At 39.8% G+C, this 23,432-nt stretch overlaps 1 protein-coding gene across 1 annotated transcript in view; it reads left to right on the top strand.

Annotated features, from left to right (window-relative positions):
- Positions 1–23,432, top strand: part of GRB2 (growth factor receptor bound protein 2) — a 49,011-nt gene that overhangs the window by 16,050 nt on the left and 9,529 nt on the right. The window contains exon 3 of the mRNA XM_058852746.1: positions 22,289–22,386. Coding sequence (XP_058708729.1) covers positions 22,289–22,386 — 98 coding nt within the window. The remainder of the gene's footprint in view (positions 1–22,288; positions 22,387–23,432) is intronic.

The raw sequence follows: 23,432 nt of genomic DNA, 5'->3' as shown, positions 1-23,432 counted from the left end.
ACTCCCAGTTTACTAATTGGGAGGGAGAGGCCATCATCCAAGCTAACTCTCGTGTCCTAATGGCAGGGATCAAGTAACACTCCTGGCGTTTGTTTGGGTTTGCAAAGGTTTTTCGGCCCCCACAGACAGAATTGAGCTGATTTTTCACCTGGCCCTTGTATTTTGCTGCCATGTTACCGGTATGTCTTGGATTGCAATGTAAGATGTAACCAGAAGTATGTATTCTATCACCATCTGTTAAAACCAGGTGGGGCAGTACTTTTTATCTCTTCCACCACCCATCCTCCCTCCAGGGGGATATCTTCTGTTAATGAGCCATTGAGTCTCACTGCAGGACTGATTAAATTACATCACCCCATTGTGAGATGCTCCACCCAGGGGGAGGAGCCAAGCATTCCTGCCTGGATATAATCTGGAACCTGGAATATTACAGCCTTTTTCCACTGGATTCCCAGAGGAAGAGAGGACCCATCTGCACCACCGCTGGACCCACAGAGGAAAACTACAGCCTTCTACAGGATCAGTGCTTCAACAGAACCGCATCTGTCACTACAGGAGGACTGCAGCCACCATTTAATCAGACTGCTACCAGCACCCTGACACCAACAGTGTGTCAGGTTGTATTTTGGCTCTGTCAGTGTTTTTGGTTTGTTTTTTTTTTTGTACTACTGCATTTTTGTTTTAAATTTCGTGGTAAAGAACTATTATTCCTATTCCCATATCCTTGCCTGACAGCCCCTTGATTTCAAGATCATAATAATTTGGAGGGGAGGGGTTTGATTTTTCCATTTCAAGGGAGGTTCCTGCCTTCCTTAGCAGACATCTGTCTTTTCAGACCAAGACTCTCTATTAGTCAGCTTTATCCCAGTCACTGTGGCTGGTTGCCACAGATAATACTCAGTTTATTGTAACTTTATAATGGATTATGTACTATGCTTTAAACTTTCTTTAGTGGAAGTGAATTTTACTTTTCACAGTGTTCTGGGAGCAGTTCCCATCTGAAGTGAAGCACACCATTTTCACAGTTAAAAGAAATATGCATAAATTTCTCCTCTGTTCTTTGTACTCTGTATATTTGGTGTTCTAGACTGGGCTAGGTGGACCCCTCCAGAGCTGACTGTGTTGGTCAGATGTTTAGCCCTGGACATCATCTTCCTCTCTGTGTAAGGTGTTGGTTTCCTTCAGTCAGGCTGGAGTGACACAGTTGGAGGCTGTGCCTGGGTAGTGGTGGCCACACCTTCTGTGCATCTTTCTAAACCCATTTTGAATCAATCTGTACATTACAGCATGAAATCCTCACAACGTAAACATGTACTGTGTGGAGTAAAGACACTTGCTTCATTTGAAACAGGCTGCCTAGGAGTTTTACTGATTTTCCTCTTTTCTTCTTCTCTCCCCCTCCCCTTTCAAGAGACAATAGGAAAACATGCCTGTACTTCTCAGGGAGAGAAATTATTTGCAAATGTCTTCTTTTCTTTGTTGCTTTTTTTTTTTTTCTGAGAAGGAAATAGAGTCTGATCTCTTATAGTCCAAAACTCATTCCATACTTTATCTTGTTGGGTTTGTTTTTTGGTTTTTTTGCAATTCCTTTTGTTCATTTTAACACATCTCAAAAAATGCTAAATGTAAGTACTAAGAGCACGGAGGGGCTGTCACAAATTTAGTGTCAAAATATTTGTTTAGTTTTGTTCTTAAGAGACGTGGGTACAGTTTCTAATTTATTTTCAAATTGCTTCCCCCTTGATGGTGTTATAATTGCTGAAAGGTAATAGTTTAAAAGCCTTAGCTTCATACAGTTACAGTTCTTTGGAGCTTTTGGTTGTGTTTTTCTTCACACGTTATTTTGCATATTGTAGTTAATCTGACATTTATCACTTGGCCTTTTAGTGTTGAAAGTTATCAGTGTAACAGATGAATTTTAGAATTTGAGTACATTTCATCATTCTCTTGATGAGCTTTGCCACTTCACCCCTCTGTTACTTTCTTGGATGATTCCTGACGATTCAGCCAGTCCTGAGATCTTGTGGCACAGCCTCCCTCTGCTATAGACATTAACCCTTTGGTTTCCTCTTTAACCACCAAGGGTGCAGTTCTTGTGTTGTTAATGAGCACATTTGTGAGGACAAGTAGCCAGAAGTTGAGTTGCTTGGTGTTTAGATGAGGCAGCTCAAATAAAACCTAGAAAAGCCTTGTGACTATTTCCAGTTTATCACAATGAGTGATTCATCTGCCCTCTATATGGAGTTATATTTTTGTTCTCTCCTGCCACTGATTAAGTGGAGGTCTGAGGTGAAGATTGCTTTTTGCTGTTATAGCTTTGCCAGAAGAGCCCAGCCTCCAAGCAGCTGCCTGAGTCAACTTAATTGGATATTCTCTGTACTTCTAGGGAGGTTTTATGGCTGTGGACCAGTGATATTGCTGCAAAGCAGCTGGGACCAAGCAGCATCTGTCATTTCATCATATGTATTTTAAAATCTTTATATAAGGCCTGGTCCCAGTTGGTCAGTACATCCTTGAGTTGGCTTCCACATATTGAGGTCTTCCCAGAACTCCACTGTTTGGAATGTTTTTGAATGCATCCACACTAATGCATGGTCTGAAAATCACATTTTGTTGGTATAGGAATGACTGACCCCTTGTCAGGACCCTGGGGTGTTTTTTTTTGTGGCCAAGGCATTGATCTACTGATTGGAATCTCCAAGTAAAGGGAGAGTTTTAGTGCCTTAGCTTTTATTGTCACTTACAGTGGAGATACTGTGCTGCTATAATGTACCTGGAAGCTTAAAATTAGTCTGTGGTCAAATAATACACCCTCGAGTGTAAGTGACATGCATTGTGATATCCCTTCCAGGTTATTGCAATGGAGCCATAACGAGTTCTATTCTTGTTCTAATTTGTTCTTGACCTGGAACAATTCCTCTAATTTGAAACACTAATTAGAAGATGATTTTAGTTATCTCTGATCTTTTCCATAAAAAAAATTTGTGCCTTTGTGTCTTGGCTTTAAGATTTTGGAGCAAGTTACTGCTTTTGGCATTTCATATCTGCATTTCTGCATTATTAATACAAGGAGACTCTTGGATTTTTTCGTTTTTGCCCACAAGCCAAGAGAGGAGCAATAGACTTTTATTGTAGACATAGCTGGTGTTTCTAATAATATGTTATATTAAAGTATGTTACATATAAAGTATGTTTGTATAAAAAGTATATTATATTTTAAAAAAAGGCAGCATGTATCACTGTGCTTGGAGTGGTGCTTCACTTTCATACTTTCTATTTCTCTGAGATAATGTAAGTAGTGTCTCCTTTTAAATTTAAAAAATTATTCTTGTACTAGGATACTGGTCTTCTTCCTGACCCTGGGTAACTCTGGACAATTATTTCTTAGCCCACTCCATGGGACAGTGAGCTACAAGAGACTAGTGTAGGCTCAGTCTGTTAATGATACAAAGTTCTACTCAAACTTTGTGTGAGTAAATGGCATTTGCCTTTTATGGGGAGCATTTGACATGAACAAATGCTATTTTATTAGTTCTGAAGTGAAAGAGGAACTTCTTTATGCAAGGGGATTTTTTAAAGCATCACTTTGATGTGCAGATGTTGCCCCCTCTGTTTTTTTAAATTCTTCTCATTTTCCCCTCTCTCCTCCCTTCCAGTGTGTAATTCAGCAGTTTGCTTTCAGTAAGTCCTCGCAGCTGTGATTTTGGACTTTTTTCTGAGGTAGAATGAAAGTTAAATTTGCTTTGGAGTTCTTGGGTCTTGTACTGTCACAGTTGAAGTCAGAGTAAGAAGAGTATTTTGGCATCAAGTGGATGTCACAGACCATCAGCAGCTGTGGCCTTGTGGTCCTTGCTGTACAATGGCATCTTTCCTCCTCCTTTCCAAAAGAGGAGATTATTGGTGTCTTTCCACTTTTTGCCAGTCACAGTGATTTCTGGCGCTTCTTTTTGGGCTTAGACAAAGGCCATTTAGTTTTGATAGTTTTGTTTTAAAGGAATGATCCTTATCCTCTGCCATCTGATTCCATGTCTGTGGTTCAGCTGGCCTTCTCTCCAGTTCCTCTCTCCATCAGCAGTTATCAAAGCATGTTCTTTTTTCAGTCTCCTGAGGAGTGTGTGTTTTTACAGGCTCCGGTGGGAGGGTGTTTTTCTTTTCCCTTTGAAAAAAAGGCTAAGCTTTCCTGTTTGGGAATTGTTGAGCTTTTTATGGTTAAATTGAGGCCACTGTGACTTCAGAATTTGTTATTCCAGACTTATGAGTACAGAATTGTGGGTCTTTCATTCTGTATCCTATTGGTTCTCCACTAATTGAACCTTCATTTAATGATGAGTTTAGAGAAGAAAGAAAAATGGATTAATGTTGGAATGAATCATAACTTTTTGACTCAAGCCTGTTGTGACCCAAAAATAGGCTAAACTTAAATGCCATTAAAAGTTTCTGGGATATAATTATTCATTATCCTGTAGCAGCCTGAAAACAATCATACATTTCTTCTGAAAGTTACCATGATTGAAGATCAATGTGAGGTGTTGGTACACCAATCCTACTCTGTTTTTAGAGAATTTAGTGTATTTGCCTTACTGAGGGTTTGCATGTGCTAAAAGCAGGAGTCACTGGGAAAGCACTGAGGAAGCTTTGTGCTAGAGAGGCTGGAATATTGGCACTTTTGTAAAAGATGGGGTTGATGATGGATAAGCGTGGATAAGTGAATAAGAACACTGCCCAAGTGTTCGTCATAAAATTACTTAAGATACAATGTTAAGAATATTGACAAGTTGTATTCCTCATGATCTAAGACCTATGGAAGCCTGGAAAAGAAGTGAAGGTTTTATAACTAAAGCCAGTTGTTTGGGAAACTGGAGATTTGGAAAGATCACTGAGCATAACCAGTTGGTGCAGTTTGGTTCTACTGGCTTTTAAAACTGTTAGAATAATTGCTCAGAACAACCTGTGACGAAAATTTGTGATTAATTTTATTTTCAGAAAGGTTATTTAACTGCAAAATCCACTGAAATACATTTCTCCTGTATAGTTTTTAATATGTATTTTATTTAATGTGTTTGCCTTGGCGACTGTTTTTTTTTTACATTAAGGTTTGCTTCTCACAGGCCCAGAAATTTGAAATCAGTGTTAATCATGGCTTTGGTGAACAAAGATCTTTCAGTACATTTGTTATTTAAATTTTTTTTCTCTTAGTAGAACCTGGCCAGGTGGAAATGACCAGAGTTGCATCTCTTAACAGCCTCCAGAGGTGGCTTGAACAGCATGTAAAAATGGATTGTTTGTGTCACAGCACAGCCAGTCTGTAGCCAGACAAGATAAATCTGGCCGTAACAAAAATCCAGTTTGGCTTGCCTAGTTCAGGAGTACACAAGTTCCTGAGTGAGCAATTACAGGATAGATTTGAACTCAAACAGCCAATCATGTTTAATCCAGAATGCACATGTACCACTGGTCAAGGAGCTAGGTGTTGTTAAGACCCAGACGAATCAGTTGCCAAGGCCTGAGAGTTTTGAGCCCCCTATAAAAGGAGGCTGCCATAATAAACCGTGGCTATTTGTTGATGACCCATGGTGAATCCTGTCTTTTCTGTCTCTGACCAACATCCCCACGTAACATGTTTGAACTGTCTTTGAACTATGGGCTATTACTGCAACACTAGCATAATTCTGGTTGGGTTGTTGTTGTTATTTTTAAACCATAAGGTTTGTTTCTTTGTTGGGTGTCTTTTAAAGTGTGACTGATGACCTGCACCCATCCACTGAAACATGGGTGCAAGGAAACAGCAATGTGCCCTCTCAAGGCTTTTAAAAGAAAGTTACCCAAAAATTTTTTTGCATTAAATGGCCTATTTATTATCCTTTTATTCTCCCCCATTCAGTGTTACATGACCACGGAAATCACTGATATTGATATTCATGTAATGTTGTACAGTAAAGCTTCATCTTGTTTGGTGAGATTGTGATTGCATCCTGTGAAATGTTGGTGAGTTTAGTTTTATAGAGCCAGTGGTGCAAACTGCCTCCAGTGTGGTCTGATCTGTCACACTCAGGTTTGCTGCCTTTTGGGCTGCTTTGCATTATGCAAACGGGACAGGAGAGTCAGATGATGTTCAACATTCATATCAAATACCACTTGCAAGTGTCTTCTGCTTGTGTATGCATGTCCCACTAGCAGCAAGGAAGTGGGACCAGCTTTGCAGTTACAGGAAATTGAGGAGAGTTCCCTTTTCTATTAAATATTCTCACCGTGAAGATCAGCTAGACTAAATATCTGTCCCTTTCCTCTTCAAGATGTTGCTAGACATGAATCAATACAAACATTAAACAATAAAAAATGCACTGATTAAAACTGTCCCTCTGCAGGAGACAAATCACCGATAAGTAACATTGCAGTTCCTCAGTGGTAAATTTGTGGTCTAAATGCCTTAAACAATTTTTTATATTGTTGAAAACTGAGCTCTTATGTAACACTGAGCCAAAATGTTGTTGGCTCTATGCACTGAAATTGCCTTGATTTGTAAGGGAAAGATAAGCATCATTAATTTCTCTTTATTTTAGTCAATGCTGCTTTATAAGTGAATTTCTAATCTAGTTATGAAAGTGTCTTGTTTTAAGCAAGGGTTTGATTACATGCCATTGGATTAAGATTCTGATAGCAAAAATTCATTTCTGCCAGGAGGGTAAAATTACACTATTGGTGCTGCTGTTCTTTCTGTAGGGATGGGATTGTTGGTGCAGCCCTGCAGAGCTGAGGTGATCAGGTCTCCACTTCTGACTTTCCTCAGGGAGCCATCCCAAAATGAAATGAGTAGTAAGTGCTTTGGGCAGATCTGGACATCTTCCCCACAAAGGAGGGTTAAATTTAACATTTTAAATGATTAAAGAGGTGGGCAGCAAGTCCTGCATCTATACAGACAGGGCTGAGGCAATAAAGAGCTTTGTGTGGAGACCAATCAAATTCCTAATTGTGGCTGTGTCTATATAATACAATACAAAATCACGAGGGCTGTGAGAGTGTGAACAGGCTTTTTGTCGGCTGAATTAAGACGTGTAAAATCACTGGCCAAGAGCAGATGCATGGGAACTGTGCTCTTAAACTTAGAGACCGATTAGTCTGAACAAGCAGGTGAACCTGCTCAGTAAGAGACTGGGTCTTGGGGCACTTCTTTTACCTTTCTCTCTTTGCATATCTGTCTTAAAGTGCTGCTAAATTGTCACATTGAATCTCTAAGGTGTCATGTTGCAAGATCTGATTTAGAGAGACCGAGGCTTTTACTGTCCTGCAGCATAAGGCTGTTTTTTTCACGGAAAAAGTTAGGAGCTGTTACCTGTTTGAAAACCAATTTTCCATTTATCTTACAGCCACCGGTATGTTTCTAATTCCTTGCATGGTTTCTTGCTTACCTCTGTTTCCCTTAACAGTGTTACTTAGTCCTAGGGCATCATCCTGAGCCTCTTTAGTGCTAAAATCCAGCATGCTTTTTTTTTTCCTTCTTTTTTTCTTTCTAATTTTTTTTCTTAATTTTCCCCGTTCTTGGCCAGCTTCCACTGAGGTAGGAGAACAGTAGCACCCATAACCACTGTCTTGTATATTTGAGACTATTTCATATGTCCCCCCCCCTCCCCTCTGCCAGTATTCATCTTCTGCAGAAAGAAGAGTGAAGGGATGGTTCCATGCTGCGTTTCTTTAATACTCTGTCTTAAAGCAAGGTTAAAACTGTCTCTTCCTGTGAATGCTTTCTGTCAGACTGGTCACAAATAAAAATTGCTGCTTCGTGTTTATCCACCCCATAGGAAAAATCATTGAACAGCCTCTGGTCACGTGCAGTTTTAAGATCTTTGTTTTTTCAAATGGTTTGCTCTTTACTCACTGCATTCCCAGTTAAAGCATCTGGGAATGGTACTGCTGCAGTCTCAGTAAATTAGTCTTTAATAGTCTGCAGTTTATTAAAATTACACTGAGGTATTACTTGCTGTTTATGTAGTATGGATTTAGAGATGCCTGATTTTCCCTTCCAGTATGTTATATTAAATTGGTTAAATAGGTACAAATCTAGCAAAATATTGACTTACAGATATGGTAGACCTTGCAAAGCTGCCGATTCTAGGAAATTTGCCTCCTGTTATCTCTGATTTCATGCTTTTTCCATCTGTCTCAAAATGAAGAGATTAGGTCTGATCCTAGCTATGTGTGTGAGGCAGATTATCGTAATCTTATTATTCTGATCTTATTACTCTTAATCTCTAGATTTGAAAATGTCCTGGCTTTAACCCTTTCTTCAACAGCTACAAAAAATGTAGTGAAAAAAGGTGGTTGAGGTGTGTTCTACAAACTTAAAAAAAAAAATTAAATGTTTATTTTATCCTGAAACAGTAAAGCACTCAAAGACTTTGCTACTTGGAGTCATACACTTTGGTATTTGTGGTTTGTTGTCTGGGAGTTTTTTTTGTTGGGTTTGTTGGGGTTTTTTGTTTGGGGTTTTTTGTCTTGACAGTCAGTCTAAAATGATTAGTAAATCAACTCTCTTGAGTTCCAAAGGATGGAATTCACATATGACAACAAATTAGTAGTGGATATTACAGTTCAGAAGATTGGGAAATTCTTAGTTCCCAATAGGTCAGAATTACTTCATTTACTAGCTTCTATGAAATGAAATGGGATTTTCCAGAGCTTTGTCTCAGTGTTTGATACACAAAAATATAAAATTTCATGGACTGTCTCCTCATCTTCTTACAAGAATACAGAATTTAATGCAAAATGCTGGAAAATACATAGCTGTTAAAATACCCAGGGACAACTCAAATGTAACACAGAATTCCCTGGTTTTCCCTTACCTACAGCTTCACTCTGGTTACTGGCAAGTCATTTCAGTTTTAACTGACTGTAAAGGGTTAACCCTATAGTTTGACAGAGAAGATTTCTGCACTGGGCTAACATGTTTTACTGAGCATTGTCAGGTGGACTTTGAAGACTACAAGAGCTCTTTGTCTGAAACCTAGGGAGGAAGCTCTGTCCTCTACACAGATTTGGGCATCAATTATAAAACAACTGATACTGCTTCTTCAGGCCTGGAAATGAAAAAAAAGCAAAAGGACAGCTGCTGGTGGTGGAAGTTAAAAAGCAAATGTGATTCTCTGCCTTTAAGCAATTGGTATTTCATTGTAACTCCTGTTTGAACAGATTCACAGGATAATTGAGATTTTATTGTATTACACTGATGGAGTTCTAGATTAGATAGTGTAGGGAATTCTTTTAAAAGCATTTGGATATTGCTCTGAGTATTCTACTGGTCATCTTTGAACATGGAGTGTATTTGCCAGTTCCCATTCTGAAGCTGCATTTGGAGAAAGGGGGAAAAGATGGGATATAGCTTTGAAGCTGGGATAGGAAGAAGCAAATTCCTTCTCCTGTGTTTGGTCTGTCATTTTTATAGATCCTCTAAATGGTGCCTTTCTGTACAGTGGTGTTTATTGTTACACCTGGTTTTGAGAGAAGCTGCAATGCTGGAGCATCACTGAAGTTGCTGCCTGCAACTCCAACTGCTTGGAGTGTCTGACTAATCAAGGCATTGTTTTGTGCAGTACAGGGACCACTCGAGTTTCTGCTTTAGTTGTAACTCCTGTGCTCTGTGGAAACACAATTCACCCAAGTAAGCTTCACTGGGACTGAGCAAGTTGGAAAAAAATCAGCCCTTGAAAATGATGTTTGTTTTTCTCTTTCACTCCTTCCTGTCTTACTAACTCCTCAAACACTTGGGCCAGCACAGCATGGGGGTGGAGAGTAAGAGGTGAGAACGAATGACTGGAGGGAAGAAAATAAAGGGAGAAGCTGAATTTAGCGCTGTGACAAACTCCACTTGTGGAGTTGTGTCTTGAGGGCATGTCCGAGCTGTAGAGACAGAGCACTCTGTGTTGAGTGTCACTGGCATTGTGGTAGCACAGACATTCGGAGAGTTGCACTGTGGGCTGGACAAGGGTTTGGTGGAGTTTGGGTTTGGTTTTGTGTTTTGGGGTTTTTTGTATTCAGTGGCTTTTTATGTTTTGGCTTGGTTTTCTGGACTTGGGTGGGAGTTTCCTTTTTTTAATTTTTTCTTTTTTTTAAGGTAAGATTGTATTTGATTCAAGGTAGTTGTGCTGGGTGCACTGCCATGCCAGTTGGATCAGCCACCCCAAGCTGACATGGATGGCAGTCTCCATTCCTGCCCTGGGGCTGTGCATTTCGCCAGGTGTCATGATGGCAGAGCAACCTTTTCTTTTTGTAACTTGAGTTATTTTTCTTGCAGTTCTCAAGAACTCTAAAAATTTGCCTTACGAAAAATGCTACTTCTATTGTGCATTCACACTGGGTGGTGATGGTTGTTTTGCTTTAAGTGCTGAGTTGTTGGCAATGTTTTAATATATTTTTAGATAACAGTGAAGTATTTGTTTATTCAAATGAGAGGTAGGAAATTGCAAAGAATAAAGAATTGCATGAGCTGGCTCAGTGATAGCAAGCTTGTTCCATTTGGGCTAGTGGAGGAGGAAGGGGGAATAGATGGTGAGGTAAGAGCTGTTGCTGTGACACTCCCCCATTAATAACTTCAGTGAGGAGCTGTCAAGGGTGGAAGGAAAAATAAAGATGTTGAGAATTCGTTGACTTTGACACTTGATGTGAATCATATCGCCTCTGTTGTAAGAAGAGGATAATTCAGATGAGCACAGTGAACCCTTCCTGTGGCAAACACAAAGCTTTTCTTCTTTCCTCCCCTGAACTTGGCTCTTGGCAAGATTGCAGTCCCTTTGAGGCAGGAGTTGGCTCTGTAAACAACATCCATAAGAGTCCTGTACAAAATTCTAGCAAACAGAGTTGTTGAAGCCCTGGATTGATGAGGCAGGTCTTTAATTTGTGGTGTCTGTTGGTGTAAGGCAGCTGCAGTAAGCCTTGCATCTAAACACCTCATATAGCCTGGAGATTGGGTGATGATTTTTCATAACACAGTAGAAAAGTGATGAGGCTTTCTAGATTACTTTAAATACTATTTTCTAGTCTAACTATCACTAGTTACTCTTTTCCATTTTGTGTGTGAAGTCTGCTTAATAAAAATCTTTGTCCTTCCATCCCAGAAGCATTTATATAATTTTGTTCTTCATCAATAAGCCTGGGAAATTTTATGACCACAGCTAAATTATGCAAGTGCAACTTCTGTTGCCCATCCCAACAGCAATAGGAAAATGTATTTTTATGAATTTAATTCTATATTTATTATCTTGAAATATATTATATTGAAACATACGTGTTTTGTAGGTATGTATTTCAAGAGGCTTCTTTGCACAGACTGACAGTAGTTTGTGGAGGGGTTTTCAGACCCTGCCTAGGATCTCTTGGCACTGTTGCTTTGCAGCAATCACTCAGAAAATTGTGTGTGGTCCTTATAAAAGTAATTTTCATTTTTCATCTCAAAATGAGATTTCAACACCCTCTATTTCACTGTTCTCAGTAGGATGGGGCTTTGAAATGCATGGATGGGGAGGTCAGGATGTATTTTGAAATTGGGGAAAATGCAGTTCAAATAGATGGTGATAATACTATTTATAGATCACTGAGGCTGTAAAACCTTTTTGGTGCTAAGAGGAAATGGCAACTTGAACTTCATTGGCCAGTGATGAGCCTTTGCAGCTGGGGCCTGACCTGAGTGATGGTGACATCTGGGGCAGCTGTCTCGGGGTAGTGGAACATGGGCTTTCCCTTCTTCTCTACTTTCAAATGCAAATTGCAGAGTATGCCCTGGGGACAGGCAGAAAAGTACATGTGGGTCTTAGGTGGGAAAGAAATTACTAAATACTGATTGTCAAGTTCTGATTGTTCAGTTGCTACGGAGAGGTTACAGAGGTCGGAATTCCCAAGTATAGCTTGTTAATTCCAAGGGCAAGATGTGTGCAGTATCAGTGTTAACAGTTTGATTGCTGACTGCATTGAGAGATGCCTGCTGTTATCCGTATTCCTGAATAAAGGCTTAAATCAACTAGATCCCGGCTTATAGCTCTGTGTTTAGTAGAATAAGTTTTTGTGCCTTTCAAGGCATGACTTAACTGTGGATTTTGAGGACCATCAATAAGAGATGCACAAAAGCTCAGTGGTGTCAGAGTAACTACAGTGTTGCATAGTTTTTTCAAATACATTTTTCAATATGTCCTATTGGGTGTAATTAACTTAGGAAACTTTGTCCTGTAGATAATTAATTGTCTGATATAATTCCTGGTATCTTTCTGACAGAGAGCTGAGTAAGACTGTTTAACATTCTGTAAAATTTAAAATGCTGTAATACATTAAGTAATCAATATTAAATAAGAATATAGCTAGTAGAATACTAAAGCTTTTAAATTTTAAAACCAGATGAAGCAAAGTTGTTTTTATTGCTCTGTTAATATATCTGCAGTGTAAAATGAATGTGTATTGAGTACTGTAATAAAACAGTTTAAACAAAATCATGCATATAGAGGAAAAAAAATTTAAATGTTATTTATCTTGTATGCCAGTTGTGCTGAAAGCCTTTTTTGACCCCCCCCTTCTCTTACTTACATTACTGTCTTTAATAGCAGAAATCTGCCTGGTTTGACCTTTGGAAACATGTTGGACCATTTGCTTGTGTGTTTGCAATAGCCTTTTCACTGGCAAAAACAGCATCTGCAGCTCAAGTTAATTTGCTTCCTTTAGACGCAAAAACTGAAAGTTGGTACTTTGAACTCACATAAGTTGGTTTTTTTCAAGGCCTTTATGGAGTTGTACCTTTCCTTGGTGTCTTTTAAAATGCAGCAGATAATGTTTGTAATTGTAATTCCCACAGAAACATACTTGGGTTTTGGACAACCTTTACATTTTGTTCCTTCATTTTTGCCTTGTAGTAGGCAGCATTGGTAAGTGGCTTGCTCCTCACCAGATTGTCTGATGATCAGTGCAAGACATACATGTTTTTTCTTTTAACTTTTTCCAGGTTTTCTAAGTACATTATGTTGTTAGTCACTCAGACTTACCAGTGCATTCTGGGTTATCAGTCCTGGTTGTCATAGAATCACAGAATATCCTGAGTTGGAAGGGACCCACAAGGATCATGGAGTCCAGCTCCTGATCCTGCACAGTGCAATTCTCAAGAGTCACAGCAGGTGCCTAAGGGCATGGTCCAAACACTTCTTGAGCTGTGTCCACTGTCATTGTCAATCTGTTTTTACAAGCAGAGTGACCTCATTTAGGTGACACCTTCTGTGATGATGGTTTGAGGAAGTGTGAAAAAGGGGAAGATGTTCAACAAGGATCAATAAACTGTCAGAGTCGTGGGCAGAAATAATCACTGCACCAGTGCAGGACAGGGAGTAACTCATTTGTTGTCAGTTCCTCTGAAAATACCCCAAACATTACAGTGGAAAATTGGTTGAAATCAAAGTGATGTCATCTCATATTTAGTTGTACAGACAGGGCTGTAATACCTGCCCACCATGCAAAACAGTTCTTCCACTCAATGCATGTAAGGCTGTAGCTGGGGAGCGCTATAGTTTGATCTCCATTTAGAACAGAAAGGACAATTGTCCTAATTTCAGCATTTTTTCCTCTGTCATTCTTGACAGAGAAATTCTGAGAATTTTATGTCTGTAGAGGTTTGGGGTACCAAGCATGAGGTGATCAGGGGCTGGTTGTTAGTGGTGCTCTATCCTGTGCTTCATGCAAACCTTCTCTTGTCCTCTAGTGAATGTTTTGGTCCTTGACTGTGGTGTGTTCGAAGGCAACATGTGGAACAGCCAGCCAGCAGCTCTGCCTTCTGCTGTATAATCACAGGCATTGCCCCTGTTTCTGTGACAGGTGTATCTGCTTTCTCCTGAGATGGTGAGAAATACATTCTCCAGCAGTGCATTTTAGTAGGAGACAGCAGGACAAGTGGGACACGTGCAAATAGAAGTAGGAACTGCTGGATATTCAAGTAAAATTGTTACACCAAAGCAGTCTAGGAATGGATTTTGCAAGCTGTGAATGTCTGATCTGTGGGCTGCCAGGCATGTGTATTTCCTCAGGGTATTTTCAGTTTTACTGTAGTGACCAGCTTCATTTGTGTTGTAAAGCTCTAAAAGGACAAGCACATGCTATGATTGCTTGGTCTTCGTTACCTTTTTCAGTTTTTGTTTGAGACACACTATCAAATCCTGACTTACAATAGAGGCAGCACAAAGAGAGAAGTGCAGAAAGTGAGAAATGTATAATTTTGATATGCTTTGCAAACTGCCACAAACCCACTGCTGATATTTCTGCTGTTTCTCTGTTAATCTCAAAAACAATTCTGAAACACTCTCATTAGAATGCATGATAGCTATTTTTTATTATTTTCTGCTAGTGACTTTCAACCTTCATCCCTCAGAACTTATGCCAAGAGCTTTTACAAAAACCTCATAATTTCATTAAAGGACTGAAAGGTTGTAGTTGGTTGTACTTGGATAAATAGTCTAGAGCACATGAAAACAGATGTGTTTTATGCTTGGTGTCCATGTTGCTAAACTTGAAGTTGCAGCTTGAAACAGCCTTTGTAAGATGGCCTGGAATTTATAGCAGCAGATATAGGAATAGAAACTGGGAGACCTTACTCTGACCAGTAGGTAAAAAGACCTCTTTCAAAATTTTTCTTCTCAAAATTGAGGATTTCTTTAGTGCTTGATGCAATGTGTGCTCTGTTCTTTATGTAGACGTGTGCATATATGCACTTGGGTTGTTTTGGGGTCTGGTTTTGGATTTTGAACCTTTCCCAGATAAAGCAGTTTTGTACTCAGAATTCAAGGCTGTTTTCTTTCCTCAGGAAAAAAGAGGGAGGATGGCATAGAGCTCTCTAGGCTTCAGCATATGACCTGTTCTTCAGTTTGTGCTTCACCAATGGTGGTTTTGCTGGGACCCTATTTAATCCTAAATTAAGCAATGCTAAATAAAACCTCAGTGAATAACTCATTCACAAGCAATTGCCCATCCCTAGTAGTACCTGAGTGAATTAATCCACACTGCACAACAGAAAACCAGCCAAATGCTGTGCTCTTCAGGGCTTCCAAATTTGGTCTGGATTGGGTTTGAGATTAAGGAAGGATGTTTTGTCTTCTGTTTCCGTGATAACATCCTGAGCACTACAGCTCGTTACAAAAGGTGGCTGGTCCTGGTCTTTAGTCACTGTAAACTAACCCTTGGTCTGTTGGGGAAAAACAACACTCCCCTTCCTCTTTTTAAGAAACTGCTCTTGTGAATCCCTAAGCATTCTGCTCTCCATGTATTTGGGCCAAGCTGTGGAGTTTAGGCTGTGCTAACAGGCTTTTTACTGCTTTGCACTCCATTTTGATCAGGCACTGGAATTAGACCGTGCATTCCTTGCAACATCAAATGTTGAAGTAGTCCTCACATTATGAAGTTTGTCAGAATTAGTGTTCACTTAAGTGCCATAAAGTTGCTGAACATAAAATGAATCTCACTTCTGAGAGTCCCTGCTGTTTCAGAAACACTTGGGGGCCTTTGAGATGTGGAAAGCCTAATTAGAATGTGAGCTGTAGCTACTTCAAGCTCTGTAAAGCTATTTTTGTTTGAGCTCTAAAATCACTAATACTGATTTTTTGCTTCAGGTTGCCATGCTTTCTGTTAGGGAGATTTTCCATCAACCTTTTTGAAAATAGACTATTTGTGGTATCTACAGCTTAACCTTTATTATACAGGTGGTAGTAGTGAGAGGACTAATTTGAAAGGAATTCTGTAGTCACTGGGGCTGAAATCTCTCTATCCACAACAGCAGAGGCAGAACTGGAACATTTGTTATCATTTTACCTCCATGTGTATGTGCTAGTGGAAGCTTCCTACCCAGGAGGAATTCAAGACCTGTGGAAAAGTTTCTTGAACTTTATTGACTCCTTCCAGAATCTCCATTTTGGAACTCACTGTAGTATACTTTAAGATACTGGGGTTTTCCCTCCCATCTTTGTGTCACATGAACCAAAAAAGGTGAGCCATAGGGAAAGAGAATTGTTGTCTAGATTGGGTTTTTTACTTCACTTTTTCCTATTATCCTTAATAAATAACTCTTCACAACTGAAGACTTTTGCCAGAGGAGACATGGTAGTACCAGACTGGCAGGGCCAGAGAGGCAGGGTGAGTTAGTTTGTGCTGAGTTCTGTCCTTGTGGCTAGACTAGACTGTGCCTCAGCTAACATAAAGTTAACTCAAGTATTCTTGTGTTACCTACAAAAAGATGTAAAAGGAGGTTTTGTAAAAGGTTGAATGCTAATTCTTTGCTCCAGCCCTCTCTTTGGAGGTTTTTTTTTTTTACAACAGCTTTTACAGCGCTTGCCAGCCAGTGCCACTGTGGATTTCTTGCTGACTTTAGTCAGTTTTCCTATGGATTTGAGTTTTGCATGGTGAAATATTACATGGAATTGTAGTGACAACTTGTCTTTATCTCATGCAGTCAAAAATAGCATAATTTCCTGTAATCTTACCCAACTACTTCTCCCCATCAATCCTTTCAGAAGTTTTGGGTAATTCTGAATATATGTAAATGTTCATATTGCACAAACCTCCAGTGATGAGTAGTTTTGTGCAGTAGATATGGAGGGCAATATTATTTAGGGTTTGGAAAGAGAAGCTTAGACCCTAGAGTGGCCTTGTCCTGTGACTTTATTGTTGGTTTGTTGTCTCAACTTTATCATGTGTTTTACTTTGGGGGAGTTTCCAGGTTCCTTCAAGATGAATGGTAACTCAGACATAATTTCTTCGCAAAGAAACTAAAGGCAGCAGTTGGTAACCCAGACACCTTTCAAAGCCTTCTGCTTTGAAAAGCCTTAAAATTTCCTCTTCTGGACTCCTGCTTCCAGCTGCTTGGGTGGTGTGCATGTGCAAAGTCTGTGTGTGTTGAAGCAGCAGCGTCACTTAAGATAAGGCTTCTGACAAAAGCAGCACTGAGATGTGGGGAAGAAAGACCCCTGGACTTCGTTGTGGTGGGGAGACTTTGTGAATTACTTTCTTTTGAGTTTGTGTTTTGTGCTCTTCTTGTGCCTTTAAAAAGCTGTGGGAAGAAATGTTTCTGTAGTGATAATGTGAATTGGGGAGAGTGAGAATGAAAACCTGTATCTATAACACATTACTGCATTATAGTGCAATCTACATCCATTATTTAGGTATTATAATATAATGCTTAGTACCTGAGTGCAGTTTAAGGAACAATCTTTCTGAGGCTGTTTTTGGTAATTTTTTTGCTCAGTGGTTCTTAAGCATTTCCACAGCTTTTTATATCTACCTAGAGAACAAGTATGCACAGTCTTGAAGGATGTCCAAACGTGGTACTGTAGGCTTTGTTCTGAAAAATGTGGATATTTTGCATTTCCTATGTGTTATCATGATAAATTGTATTTAAGAAAAAGCCTAAAATATTTCAGCACTGTTTTTGAGTCACCCTAATTGTCCAGTGTATTTTTTTGTATTGCAAGTTTTTGGTTAAAATTAACTGTAGAGTGTGTGATGAGTAAATCAAGAAAAGAAAAACTTAATTTGGCCTGGTCTGAGTCACAGTGTCATTTTGATGGGTGCATTTCCCCAGGTTTCCTTAATACACCATTCCTGCCTCACAGCCACCGTGGTGACACACAGCCAGAGGCAGGAGGATTCATTTGTTCAATGCAAAGATGAAACAGGAGCTGCAGGTGACCAGGCCATGTATTGGGTTGTCTTTGCAAAACCTTGAAGAGATGAATTTGAATATCCTGTGGTGCCATTTACAGTAAATCTGCAGAGAACAAAAATGTTTTACATTCGGCTGTAGTGAGCTTGCTTTGTTGAATCCAGACTGTTTTCCTTGAAGCAGTTTTTACTTGCTGGTTTATATCTAGTTTGTAACTATCAGTGCAGAAAAGGAGCCATTTTTCCCTGAAATAAAAAGCAGTGTTAAAGCACCTCTTTTTTAATACCCTCTCTGAAGGTGAGAACTCTGCTCCCAAGGGCTGTTCCATCCTGGGACAAGTAATTTCCAGGCTTAGAAATTCAGTTGCAGAGTTGCTCCCTTTGAAACATTTGTTCACTTAATAAATTTTAATTCCTGCCCTAGTTTGAGTGTCATGAGTGCTTTCCTTGGATTCTTCAGACTTTGGGAATATTTTTAATATACTGCATTGTTTTCTTTGTGGCATTGTCATTGTGACTTTGTGGAGGATAAAAACTACATGGGCAATAGCAGGTGCTACTGCAGCAGTTGTGTTACGTTTTCCTTTTCATTTATTGCAGCAGGAGTCCCAAAACCTTGGAGTTCAGGGGAAAGAGGAGCTTCAGCCAAAACTCAGAGGCCTCTCTGAATACATTTTTTGGGGTTTGTCTCTCCAAAACGGAAACATGCTGATTAATTTAGCTAAATTCACACCACATAACATTTGAGGCATTATGTTTAGTTTCATGTTTGCATGTTTGAGAGCTGAGCCAGATCTGCTTATCTTCCAGTTTAGTGCCTGTGTGTTCCTGAAAGCAGTTTGGTTTTGAGAGGGTTGAGACTGGTGTACAGTTCCCAAGGGTGTGCTTGGAAATACTCATTAGGTATGGAATTGAACATGGCTGGGGATGGTTGCTGTGTGTGAACTGTTCTAGCTCAAACTTGGGAACTGTCTTACCACACAAGTTCTGCGGTGCCTCTTCTCCATTTCTCTATGGGAACAGATGGGCTTTTGTTGATAAGAGCTGTTATCAAACTGGGAAACTGCTGGGCGAAGTTGAGCCACTGTTACTGTAAAACAGGGCTGTCTGCAGGCTGAGGACATCACATGACAGCATGGCTTCAAATGGAGGGGATAAAAATATCCTTCCTCCTTACAGGCACAGATGCCCCAGTGTGAAAGGAGAGTCACTCTGTCATAAACCTGACTGAATGTATAGCAGCCATGGGATTGGAAGCAGAGGAACTCTTTAGGTTTTGACCTACCCAGAGAGCAGCAGTTTTAAACAGTTGAGATAAAAAAAGTGTTTCAGATTTTTTTGCAGACCTTGAAGGCTGTCCAGTTTGGAGCAGTGAATCTTTAAAGTTTCGTTTTGTTATTAATTTATCTGTTTTCATTTTGTACTTGGCAAATTATTCAAAGCAAAATCCAATGATGCATGTGGTACTTAGATTAAATTTTGTAGCTTTGGTAAGTTCAGGGAAATTTTACTGTAGTTCAGTTAAGAATTATTATTTTTCTTAGAGACATAGAACTGTGTTTTAATATCCAGATGATAAATTTTAATATGATTTATTATCTGGAAGTCGTTTGGAGGTATAGAATAGATAGATTTACTGAGTGCTTTTCATGAAACATTTTGCAGTAAAATGGTTTAATTGCTTAAAGCCAGTTCTTTCATTTCAGTGGATTTATGATTTAAAATAAGAGAGCAGTGTCAGATGTAAACATCAAAGGCAGATGCATCAATGCACAAGATTCCTATGTGTGTTCCTGACTTACTTTAGTTACATTTCACTAATGGATGTTAGTGGCATCATTTTTTTTTTGAAAGCTGAAATTTTACAGGACTATTCTGCAGTTTTTATAATAATAGCTCCATAACTTGATAGGAACTACCAGAATTCCAGCCTTGTGCATGTGACTGCAAAGTTTAATGTACTTCAGTACAAGTCAGTTTTGCTTGGCTAAGCATTGGGAGCAGCTCCAGGGGTGTCTGACACTGTCAGAAGAAATGGTTTTGTAGATCTGTGTTGTGGAGATGACTCCTGCTGAAATGATATGGGAACATGGAGCTTTGGAAAGAAAACAGCGTGTTCTGTTCTCTCTGCAAGAGCCAGAAAGGGAACCCAGAAAGGGGTGTTTACAGGGTGAGTGTGTGTGTGTGTATGAGCTCTCCGATCCATAACACAGGGCATGGATCCTTGGCTGCCTGCCAGGGTGTGAATGGAGCTGTGACAGCTCGTTAAAATGATCCTAGAAAGGACAACGGGCTGCGAAGATAACGTCAGCCTGGCTGGGAGGTAGGAAAAGGTCTTGGGAGCAAACAAAGCCGCTGAGGGGTTGCTATGAAGGGCTCATCACTACAGCAGAAGTCCCCCGAACAGGTTGGACATGCAGATATGTAGGCAGTTAGGTTACCCTGCCTTTAATCAGCTATTTTTTACTCTGGTCACAAAGCTTTAATGCATCCTTCAGCACTGCTCCCTGCTGGCATTTGGCTTCAGGCCAGGCATTAATGAGTACCCAAAGCCCGATGTGATTTGGCTTCTCCAAAACTATTAGCATATCTTTAGAGCAAGATAAAACTCATTAAAATAATTTACATTTAGACATTAGAATTTCTTATAATTTTTTAATATGTACTGCCAAACCCCCAAAACTGTGGCAGTGTCTTTCAGGTGAAACTACAATTTTACCCATTCTGTTTGGGAAAAGAGCAGACTGCCAGATCCCTTAACTGCTCTCTGATGGTGATGAAACAAGTCTGTAGCACATGAGCTTACCAAAGCTCATGGGGGATATCTCTGATAAAGGAATGCACACCATTCTGCAAGATTGAAATCATATTAAGATATATTATGTTTGAGTTGTGTTCTGTTGTGCAGGACTCCAGTGAGGGCAGCTTAAATTACAGAACAGCCCCAAATTACTGATTCTTGGAATCTGTGTGCTGAAATCTTTACATGACTGAGTTACAGATCCGGGCTTCATGCCTTCCCTGGTCTCTGCACAATTCACTTTTTTTACACACCTGTTTTTGATCTCTGTCATCCCTGTTCAATATCCCAGAGCTGCTGCTGGTGTCTCTCACTGTATTTTGTGTTGAGGAGGAAATCAGTCCCTGCCCAGGTGCTGTCCCGCAGCTCCAAGGCAGTCCAGCAGACATCAGCTGATCCAGGGCAGCTCTTACCTCAGAGCCTGTAACAGTGCCACGCTTGAACTGCTCATGACCTGTGCTCAGATTACCCCAGCTAAATGAACTCTGCTGTGCATGCTGGAGCAGTGCTTGTAAATAAATGCATGGAAGCCCAAAGTAGTAACTGCTCAAAAGACAGCTTGAATGTTTCATCTATGTGTAAGTTAGTACTTGGGATCTTTTAAGTGTTAAAGCCTCTTCAGCTGAAAATATCCTGAAATGGGCCTAAGGATGGATATCTTTGCTCACCTAAGTTCTGTAGATGTCACCCTGCTGCTGTGCTAGTTCCCCAGTGGAAGTGCTGGCACCTGGGGAAGGTACATCCCCATCAGCCTCTTCCCTTGGGAGTTAAGGAACATCCAGGTAACTATTATTCACTGTAATTCACTGAGGAGGCTCACATTTTGCTCTCTTTCCTTTGCCACATTTCATTTCAGTAGGTTTTGAAGTTTTTTCTGTCATACATAGCAGTCAGCAGTGAGGCAGATTTAGGGTGTTGGTGTGTCATATTTTTGAAAGGCAGCAAGCACTGATCTTTAGAGTATAATTTTCTGCATAAGACATGCACTTGCAAATTCTTGTCTTTTACTTTCTCTTTCCTTTTTCTTTAATTTCCTCTCACCACCCTTGAAATAAAGAAACATAATTATATAGCAAAAGAGTTAGTTTGGGGGTTTGGTGGATATCTTCACCATAACTGTGTGTGTGTAGTATGTGATCTCTGGATCTGCATTCATGTTTCTTTTCTTTGCATTTCCTCATCTTCCTGCATTCAGGCTAATCATATGATACTTTTGTGACTTGAGGCTTTTTTATTTTTTTACCACAGATCTAGCTTTTTGTTGGATCCTCCTGAGAAAGCTGAGAAGAAATGAAAGTGCTTGAGGAAAAGTGGTGGTGTGATGTTTAATCTTAAAGGGAAGGGGGCAGGTTCTCTGAGGTGTTTACTTCCAACGCAAAATCATCTTGAGGATAGGTAGTTTCAAACAATAACATGGTTTTACTTACAGAACATAACACAATGTTGGAGGGACCTCTTTCAGTCAGTGCACCAGGCTTGCCTATTGCACCATACCACTTGACAGAAAGTCAATGAAAAATAAAGCATTGAAGTTTTTAGAGCAAGTATGCTTTGAAATATCAATTTGTGCTTTTTAAAACTATCTTTTCATGTGGCTCCTCTCTTGTGACTCCTGATCTTTCATTCATGTTTAAAATTACAGCAAGAAAAGTATCCTCTTAAAAAGAAGGAACTTCGTTGATCTACATTTGTTGTTTGAATGTGTTTAACTTTATTAATATAAAAACTGCTCAACACAAATGGGAAGAATAACCTGCTACCTCCATCAGTGTTGTTTGTATCTTGAATGTATCTCAAGCTTAATTTTTATTTGCTTTTTTCCTTCAGGTTTTGAATGAAGAATGCGATCAGAATTGGTACAAGGCAGAACTCAATGGAAAAGATGGCTTCATTCCCAAGAACTACATAGAAATGAAACCCCATCCGTAAGTAGAGCTTTTGGGGCAGGCTCCCTTGGTCTTACTCTTGACATGCTCACAAACAGAAGGATGATTTTCTGCTAAAATTTTACCAGTTTACCTGTTCTACTCAATGTGTGGACAGATAAAGGATGGCTGGTGAGTTGTGTATCTCTGTAGTGTTTTCTTTAGCTCTTTTCACAGTAGCAGCATAGCAGGGTGTTTTGGGGGGCCTTTCTGGTGTGTGCTCTGGTGTTTTTTAGGGTCAGACACAGCAACCTTGGAGTTAGCAGCCATAAACCAGCAGAAAACCCTTTAGTAGACTGTTGTCACTACCACTGCCCCAGGAAAAGTGTCGGTGATCTTGTGATGATTCTCAATTTTATGTACTGAGCAGCTAAGAGTAAAAATCATGGCATTTTGCTCTGCAAAAGATGAAGGGTATTTGGAGCTGAACTTGTAGTATGTCTGTCACACCCTGAGCATAAAATCATAGTTGTTAAGGTTGGACAGGACCTGTAATAGTCATCTGGTCCAACACCTTCCTCACAAAACAGGCTGACCTCAAAGTGCTGTTACACAAGCATTGTTGGCTTGAACTGCTGCTCCAGAGAGCTGTGTTTGAGTAACTACTTTGAACCTTTCCCCCTAGGTGTAATGAACCCAGCATATGAAAACTAGTATTCATGACTGGGTATTTTCTTTGTGTCAGTTCATGTGTTTCTGCTGTCTTTTGCTAAACTTTGGTTCTGCCTACCTTTGAGATCCTGCAGCATCTGAACAAAAACAGCAAGCTCTGGGTAACAGATTCAAAGGAAGGTTTATGAGGGAGAAGCAAAACGTGTAATCACGGGTTTTACAAGGAGCTGTAGCATTTCATTTGCTCACAAAAACTGATGATTTATGTAAGTGGTGACTGTCATTATATAATGAAGATATTGCAGTTAAATGCAATCAAGAATTATTTTTCTAAGGGCCTTTTTGAAATAGCAGAAGGAAGCTTCTGAGGGCTTGGCCCCAAGGAGGAAGAAGAGGTGTCATACTTAAGGGCAGCCAAGGGGGAAGTGAAGCAA

Source organism: Poecile atricapillus, chromosome 17, assembly GCF_030490865.1.
Source record: "Poecile atricapillus isolate bPoeAtr1 chromosome 17, bPoeAtr1.hap1, whole genome shotgun sequence".
NCBI classification, from domain to species: Eukaryota; Metazoa; Chordata; class Aves; order Passeriformes; family Paridae; genus Poecile; species Poecile atricapillus.
This window is presented reverse-complemented; position numbering and strand designations above follow the sequence as displayed.